The 9,006-nt window shown below is 35.1% G+C and overlaps 1 protein-coding gene across 1 annotated transcript; it reads left to right on the top strand.

The window, feature by feature from the left end:
- Window positions 1–507: 507 nt before the first annotated feature.
- Window positions 508–7,509, top strand: LOC139696013 (mitochondrial thiamine pyrophosphate carrier-like). The gene is made up of 6 exons (XM_071594625.1): window positions 508–839; window positions 2,421–2,579; window positions 2,870–3,061; window positions 3,205–3,370; window positions 5,167–5,333; window positions 5,413–7,509. Exons 1-6 carry the CDS (start codon window positions 711–713, stop codon window positions 5,584–5,586), a joined length of 987 nt encoding a protein of 328 aa, XP_071450726.1. The 5' UTR covers window positions 508–710; the 3' UTR covers window positions 5,587–7,509.
- Window positions 7,510–9,006: the final 1,497 nt, after the last annotated feature.

The raw sequence follows: 9,006 nt of genomic DNA, 5'->3' as shown, positions 1-9,006 counted from the left end.
AATTTCCAACATATCAAGCAGCCAATCTTCATAGTTGTACGTTGTGTGTGATTGAAAATACCCAAGCTCACAAATGTGGCGATATACAATACTATCAGAGATGTGGATAACCATAAAAGAACACCCATTGTTTTTTTTTAATTTTTCAATATTGCCATCATCATTTATCGGAGTTATACCTATTATCATACAGTTGAAAGTGGATGGGGCCTTTGGCATAAAAAAACATAGTTCCTTTATTCCCTGATCTATATAACACCTTTCGCAAACTTTGACTGTATCTCTTATCAGAAAATGATTGCTGTTGCTAACTCTTCATGCGTACGACGATTACTAAATTGGGGCCATAATTAAGGTCAGGAAGATATTTGCGAGAGTGGTAAAAGGCTTTTAAGAAATTGAAGCAGTTCATAGTCCTTTCAAAGTTGAGCGCAGCACTATTTCAATTATCTAACTGCAGATGGGGTTTAAAATCGATCAAAAATGTTTTGATGTGATGAACTTCTGGTTATAAGTTTAGGACAGCAAGAGAATTAGTGTTTGCCAAGGCAATTGGATTTTGAAATTGAGGCTATTACTTGTTATCGACGACTAATTGCATTGTATTCATTTATCGGATCAATTTTGTCAAGTCAGCTGATTTTTTCTATATAGTAGTTCCAAATTTCTCAGTGGACGATGAAGTGATTGTTTTTATTTGATGAAGGACAATGATTGGTTATGATCCTTCATCTGAAAGGAAATTGAAAAATACTCAACATGCCGTCGCCGGAGCTGTCAGTGGTTTATTAACCAGAGCAATCTGTCAACCCTTCGATGTGCTGAAAATTCGATTTCAGGTAGGCTGTTACGGTTTTTCTTCTGTTAAAGCCCGGGAAGAACGCCCTGTAATAGTTAATGCGGCATGGGTTTGCGCGGAATGATTCACCGTCTTAATTCCATTTAGGCATACATGAGTTATACATTAGTGTAAACTGGTTGTTGATTATAACGCATTAAGTATAAGGTGATACTTTTGTTTCAAGTGAATAATCTTACATTTAAAACATTTACTGATGGGAAAAAAATCACTTAACGCTGTCAAGTTAGTGAACGAGTAAATGCTTCGTTAGTAGGTGTCTTTAAAGAGATGATTTCTTGGTCAGCCTTTTTGCTTAAAATGTAAATAAAAAATGTAATGATCGTTGTACACTACAGTGGGAGGTGGTAACATCACGTCGCAAATCGCGTATACTTAAATTTGTATTTATTAAAGTTCTTCCCTATCTTCTCCATTTAAAAAATAATAAATATGGATCTCAGCCCAAAAAATGTTATAATCACTTCAAAATTGAGCAATGTATAAAGTTACCAATTTACTTTTCTCGGCACGTGATTCAGTGTGCATTTTGTTTAGAATTTCTCTGGTACACCGACTGTGAACATATTACTTGTCGTAAATACCAATAATTGCAGGTAATGTGTAGTGACTTATAAAAAGCACTTTCTGGATGACCCCAGTGTCTAGGGCAGAGCCAATAATTGTATATTGGGATCCAAAGACTGCACCGGTGGTTTCATCATCAATTGGGTTGATCCATTTAGCATTATGACTCAACTTTGACTTGTATCTTTTTCCTACAGTTTTTTCAGGTGACTATTTGCCACATGAAATTTTTCTTATCAACTTCTTCACAGATTTCCCATTGCTTATGTTGGAAATTCATTTATATATCAATCTACGTGTCTCCACAATACTTGATATTGTTTTACTCCTGAACATTATGAATATAATTATGAACATGTGAATTTTGTATTCTCACTTAATTCCTTTAATGGAATGGTATATTTTCCCTATTTTCCACCTTTCTAATCCTAGGAGTGGTTCATGCTGAGCAATAAATGTCAACTTAAATGCTATTTCTTTAAATCTCAAATGCCTTCAAAGTCAGCAGTTGTACTTGATGATGAAAGCCCATTAGACTACATTTCATGCCCCTCCAGACTAATACCACCCCATCCTACCTTTATCATATTTACCCATGCATAGGAAACCAATTTTTTCAACCATTAATAAGATCTGCATCACTTCCAGTGTGAAATTAGATATTATGCTTCAATGATGCGGAAAAAATGAGTTTACAGGAACCCCAAAAAAATGGAAATTTTCGGGAATTCTATTTTTCAGTTAGTTTTACATGTTATCAAAATGCCAAATTTCATACTTTTTCAAAAGATCACAGGGACATATTTCAACGGGAAGGATGGACAGACAAACTGTTAATATTAAATATTTGACGGAGATACCTGTAGACAATGATTATCATACAACCATCTGAAAGTCATGGTTTTATAAGGGAGTCATCATTGTTGCTGTTTCTCTGTCGGACATAATCTGAAATGAGCTGATTCAGGGTAAATGATTGATCAATTTATTTTAGTTGCAATGGGAGCCTTTGTCACGGAACTCGCCATCTCCAGGGCTGTACACGGGTGTTATTCAAGCTACCAAACGGATATGCCGGGATGAAGGATTGAAAGCTCTCTGGAAAGGTCATGTACCAGCACAATACCTCTCAGTTGTGTATGGTTCTGCTCAGGTAATTATTTGTCAAATGTAGAATGGGTTAACAGTTAACAGACTCACTATAGGGTAATTTATTCATAATGATTATCAATTTTTTAGAACTTCCATCTCTATATTAGTTTCTAGAGTAGTAAAGAATACAAAAATTCCAGGAAAGATCATTCATGAAGATACATGTTATTGTTGTTAATATAATTATATGCACAATAATAAGGTTCATGGTGATTGTATTTGTGTTTGAATATTTGACTTGATGTGAGTTATTATTCTTCCTTTTTATTAATTTAATTTTTTTCTTTGCAGTTTTATTCATTTCAGTTGCTCACTCATTTATGGCACAAAATGATTGTGCCTATTTTTCCTAGTCCTTGGGTCAATGAGCGCAGTCCTGTGACACATTTTTCATGTGGTTCCTTGTCTGGGGCCATTGCCACCTTAGTGTCATTCCCAATAGATGTTGTGCGGACCCGGCTTGTTGCTCAAGGTGAACCTAAGGTCTGTGTTTTGTGGTTCGATTAATAGATTACACATTGATTTTTCTGCTGATAAATTTAGTTACCTGCATAATTTAAAATTTTTGTCTTAAATTTAAAAATATCCCTTTCGTTTTCCTTAAATATTCTGCTTTTTTGTCACAGTTATACAGAGGAATGAGCCATGCAGTCATCACCATGTATACTACTGAGGGAGTTGGATCATTTTTCCGTGGTTTAACCCCTGCTGTTTTGCAGACAGCACCCCTAATTGGCGCTCAATTTGGTCTATATAATTTTTTCATTAAAACTTGGGGACATTGTAAATGGGGTAAGATAATTCTGCCTTTCCTTAAGATTGTTAACCTTATTTTATTTCTAAAGTAAATATTATCTAGCTATTTTTGAAATCCTTAGACTTCTAAAAGCTTATCTTACAGTTGAATTGGAAAAGAAGGTAAAGTTGGTAAAAGGGACAGAGTTCGAAGAGGGTATTTAATGGAGAGTATTCTATCATGTGCATGAATGTAAATGATTGGAAAGAAAGGATGGGTTTTGCATCAATGTGAAAAATTCATAAACGCAGTTATCAACCCGAAGCTCAGTTTTATAGGTACATGTAGAGTTCATCCTGTACCAAGCACAACTGCATGTGGAATTCATACATCAGGGTAGAAGGGCCCAATCCTTTCTCTGTGCAGCCTATGATTTCCCATTAAGTTCTGGTTCCCAAAAATTTCGTAGCCCAGGTGAAGCTGAGGGTGCCTAGAGAGGCATGCCCTGAAATCAAACTGATCACATCTCTCTAGATACCCTCAGCCCAATAGGCCCTCTGGTCATTTGTTCAATGCTCTAACCCTGGACTACCAAATCCCCTGAATCAATGTATAATTTATTATTTAGGTTAGGAAATGTAGTGACTGTCAAGGAATTCAAATATAAGTTTGTGCTTATTGAAGGTTGAAATTCAAGTTGCTTTGTCCGGCGTGGTGTGTGTCTGTATTGATTAAATGCTGGGCAATGCTGAATCACTTAAATCTGTTGTATTTTTAATGGACCAGGTGTTCTTTGTGTCTAGTTCAAAATATTTAATCAATCTGGTTCAAAATCAAATAAATAAACTTGGATGCATTGCAATTTATGTGGTAGACAACTGATTTTCCAATTTTAGGTATTTTACCAGTTTTGTTTCCTATTAAGTTTTTTAAATTAATATCCCTAGACACACATTTGCCAGTGGCTTTTCCATGACTCGAAAGCTGGCGGATTCTGGAAGGGTACACGTGCAAGCTTCTTTGATGGCACTTAGGTTCCCATGGTGGTGTCCTTTGAGGGAGGATTAGACTCTTGGGAATAGGAAATAGTCTGCTGGTGACAAGTGGGGGCTGTAAGGGGGTTGGAGAATCATCATGATGCTGTTGCAGAAGGTCTTCGCAAGCAGACAATCGACTCCACTTTTGGTTGTTTGTCTAGACATTCGGGACGAGTTTAGTGCAGATATTTTCATTGCAAAATGTTCTGTGACAATGGTGTGCGCTGTCATTTTATTGATGCCAATGTGATCTGCGATGATGCACACTGTTAACGGATGGTCCGAATTCAGCACTTCACCCACATATCAGGAAAAAATTGAAACCGGTACTTTAGCACTCCCCTCTGGACCTCACACACTTATCCCAGCATCTCTTCCACTTTTCAAGACAATTAGCAAAGTCAGCTGTCTCATCACAGCTGATGATCATTCTGATTTGAAAGACTGGGCTTTTGTTTCAGGGTCATAGCCGTAGACCCATGACTCATCTCCAGTTATGACCTTTGTTAGAAAACCTGGGTCATTGTTTGCAGTTTTGGGCAAGTCCCTTACAACAACAACGACAAGCATGAAATTCTTGACGTTGATGAGATAAATGGGAATGAGACAAGACAGCTGATAAAGTGATTACGTAGTTATTTATCAAGAAATTTGCGCAAATTTGTAAGAAGAAATATGTGTGAATTTTAATGTATAGATTTAAAAATACGCTAGTTTAACAAAACAGGTATAGAATCGATGGTGTTCTAATTATTTCTCATAATAGCTTAGGGTTGAATAAATCATTCTCTCCTAAAATGATGTTATTTTTGTAGGGTCGACCAATGGAGGAGATAAACCTTTGTGGTCTCCAATTGTTGGCACACTTGGCTCTGGCGCTCTTGCTGGTTTAGCATCAAAGACTCTAGTCTATCCATTAGATTTGATCAAAAAGCGTCTTCAAATAAGAGGATTTGAGAAATCAAGAGAATCATTTGGAAAGGTTGAGTTTTAAGTGTACTTCTGAAATGATAAATGTTCCATTTTTACTATTGATTTTAATGCAGAAAACTCCTTTCCAGGTTGTTGTTTATAAAGGATTATGGGATTGCCTTTCAAGCACAGTTCGTGAAGAGGGACTTATGAGCCTTTATAAAGGGTTCAGTCCAAGTATGCTAAAAGCTGCTTCTACGTCTGCCTTCCATTTTGCATTCTATGAATTTGCCTTATATGTACAAGTCATTATTTCTCAATGAGAAAGATAGAATCGGTTTATTATATTTATGTAAATATTAGTAAAAGGTAGTGATACATTTTTAAAAATGGTTTGTGAACATTGTTTTCATTCTAGAAAACAAAACTGCTATATGTTACTCCTGTACATTACTTTAAACTGCATGAATGTAGTGTAGTAAAGTATAATAGACTTTATACTTTATAGAGGAATTTTACAAAGTTTGTTACATTTTCCATTTCTTTTGTACTTGTTCTGTTATCGTGCAATCTAATGTATCTAATTTAGTTTCATGTGTGCCATAAAAAAGGAAAATACCATATGTTACAATGGACAGTTTTCTCAAAATTATAGGTGTGAAATTGTACAGAAGTTACCTTACTCATTTATTTTTTTCTCCTCGAGGTAATTAATATCTCAGCACGAACTTACAATTTTTGTAACTCACAGTTAGCAAACTGAGGTTCATTTGATTGGTAGTCCTAGAGCTCATCTTGTACAAAGCCTTTTGGCGTATGAAATTCATCTATGGAGAGTAGATGGGCCAGTGTATTCCATGTACCAATTGTGGGCTACCAAAAATTTAGTGCCCAGCAAATTACATGGCTTTTCTTTAGCTGTGGATCTCCTGGATGGAACACTTAGAGCATATGATTAGTAGTTGAACGTTTGTTCATCAAGGGTACCATGCCATCACTTGACTTTTATTTTATAAGTAAACTTTTGTATGATATGTAGTGGAATTATAATTTATTTCAAAGTCCTGTATTTATTATAACTTGGTTGAAGCTATGAATGTGCACTTATTATATATATAGTGGGTTGAGATGGTCTGGACACAGTATCCCTTTCAGCATCCAGTATGGATTAGTGCCTTAATTTCCAATTTTGATTACACCTTCTATGCAAGCAATAAATGCTTTAATCGAGTTTCTCTACTTCAGTATCCTAATTTTGAGAAAGATTTATTCGGGGATTTACTGTGAAAATAGAGTGGTTTACATAGGTCTGTACATGTGCAGACTAGATCAATATTTTAAAATGTATATATTTATTTAATATCAACAAATTACCCATGGAAGCACAAACCAAGTAATAAGTGTTCAGAGGTATATAAAACTTAGTGTATTATGAGTTTTACTTCTTTATTGAAGATTTAAAAGATCAAAATGAAAAGGTGCATGATTTTTGTTGCAATTCAAGGTAGATTAAGCCATCCTCAAATGTGTAGACAATGAACCCAAATGTTATATGATATTTACAACAATGAAAGATTATGTGGAGAAGTTTAGGACTAATAAATTGTTAATGAATTGAGATTATGAGACTTAAAGATCTGTGAGAATTTGTCTTTATAAATAATACTTTTGAATAACATATTTTCGTCCAGATGAATATGTATAATTCTGCCATCCAATTGGCAATGCACTGCCAGTGGTACATTAAAACATCACAATATATGCATATATATGTATATATTTCATGGAATTGTAATTGAGGAAAGGTGTCATGAAATGGTTTTGCTATTGTTACAATAAATACTCATTTTTGTAGACTTAAGAATTTTCCAGATATGTGCAACTTGCATGAAGAATACCAGGAAAATGCAATCCTTGCGTAGGACTCCAAGATCTCCAAACCAAAAAATGGTACATGGCAGTGAGCTTTACCTCAGGATTCTATGTGTGGCAACGTTTGCCCTTAATGAAAATTTTTTGGACCTGATGTAGACATTTTAGGAGTTCAGAAACTATGGAATCTGCCTGAACTAAATGAAGGTAATCATTTGTACTGTTTCCATTGTTTCTGTCATCCACCAAAGCTGTAAGAGTTAGTGTGCACTGTAGTGGAAGCCTCAATTAAAGTTATTTATATTTCACAACATTTATTGAATGTCATTTAACCAATTCTCATGTGAATATATATTTTGCTGTGCCATTCACCTTTTAGTTCACAGAGTTGTAAAAAATTTCCAAAATTGGCTATGCAATTGATTTCATCCTCATCTCAGTAATAAACCTGATGATCTGTTTTGATAGGTAGAGCTCACCTAGGCTTTAATTCATCTGAAATTCACGTATAAAGTGGGCCAGTTTCCTTTTGTCATCATCTAGTGCTTTGGTTTTAGATGAGTTTAGCTAACATGATATGGTTAGAATTACTTTCATTATACATAATGTTATTATAGTGATAAAGTAATCTAATGTGAAAATATACCAAAAGTGTTTATTCATTTGCATCTTCCTGAGGAATATATGTATCACATATTGATTTAATTTCATTGGTTTTTCATTAAAAAATGGTTCAAGATACTATGCAAATGAAATTTATGATGAAAAGTGTATTTTTCCTGTGTCATAAAATGCTTTTAAGAGTCTAAGAGGTCCCTATATTTCTGAAACCATTTCTGGCAGAAACATTCAAACTTCAATGGCCTGTAGCTTGTAAAGCTAATGCATAAAACAATTTTTATTTAGGAAATTATTCTTCTCTGGCAACCACTCAATCAGATTTTGTCATTAATTTATTGACTATGTATTTCAATTATTTGTAATATTTTTTTATGTATTCTGCACTCAGTTTTAATTATCATTTGCAGTTGTGGATTAAGACCTTGAAGATGCCCACATTTCAATCACATTTGTTCGAGTAGTAGGAGTGTTGTTAAATATAATGACTTAAAAGGCTTATGGAATAAGACTCTTTCCTTAACCATACTGGTAGATAATTACTCTTTGGGTTGTAAGCATTAATGCCTCAAATATCACCTGATAAGACCCAAAATCACGTGAACACCTATCTCGTGAAAACCTCTCCATGGGGGACCACGTTGACTTGGTGGATAGAGTTGTGTGTTCTGATAACCTCTAGATCTGTGCTGAAGGGAGCCATGATTATTAATCATTGGAAGAGTCACGCATGTGAGGAAGGTCAAAGAGTAGGAGTTAGACTAAGTCTGCACAGTGTCTGTTCTTTCATGAGGAGGCTGAAATACAAATGTTTACAGTATTTGTACATATCGGCCGACAACCTCACAAATATTCTTACACAATGGTTGTGAATGATTGTAAGGGCCAGCAGCCGAGAGGCTATTTAAGCATTTCATTAACTTTCGGTTATCTCCGTGGAGTGTGTCGACTTAAGTAAAGCTATATACCTAACACTTCCGCTAAATTTAAAAATAATGCGCCCCATAGTAGTGTTTCGCTTCTCCATAGGCGAATATTAATGTAGTAAACTACTCGATTTACTCCCTCACAACCTCTCAGGTATCATACTAAATAGTTGTGAATGTTAATGAGCGTAAACAGCTGCGAGATTTCAAGCATTTCATTAACTTTGTTTGCACCGCGGGTAGTATCGACCAAAGTAACACTATACATTGAACGCTTCTTCTCTATTAAAAATTATACGGTCCATAGTAGTTTTTCGTTTCTTCCGT

The sequence above is a fragment of the Hetaerina americana genome, unplaced genomic scaffold (assembly GCF_022747635.1).
Source record: "Hetaerina americana unplaced genomic scaffold, ioHetAmer1.1.p SCAF_65, whole genome shotgun sequence".
Classification (NCBI taxonomy): Eukaryota; Metazoa; Arthropoda; class Insecta; order Odonata; family Calopterygidae; genus Hetaerina; species Hetaerina americana.
Note: the sequence above shows the minus strand (reverse complement) of the source record. Positions and strands in the feature narration are given on the sequence as shown.

Excerpts from the sequence above, each read along its gene's own strand:
- LOC139696013 (XM_071594625.1), top strand. The coding sequence starts at position 711 with ATGATTGGTTATGATCCTTCATCTGAAAGGAAATTGAAAAATACTCAA. Across the intron at positions 3,062-3,204 it reads TTGCTCAAGGTGAACCTAAG|TTATACAGAGGAATGAGCCA; the intron begins GTCTGTGTTTTG and ends TTTTTGTCACAG. Across the intron at positions 3,371-5,166 it reads TTGGGGACATTGTAAATGGG|GGTCGACCAATGGAGGAGAT; the intron begins GTAAGATAATTC and ends TTATTTTTGTAG.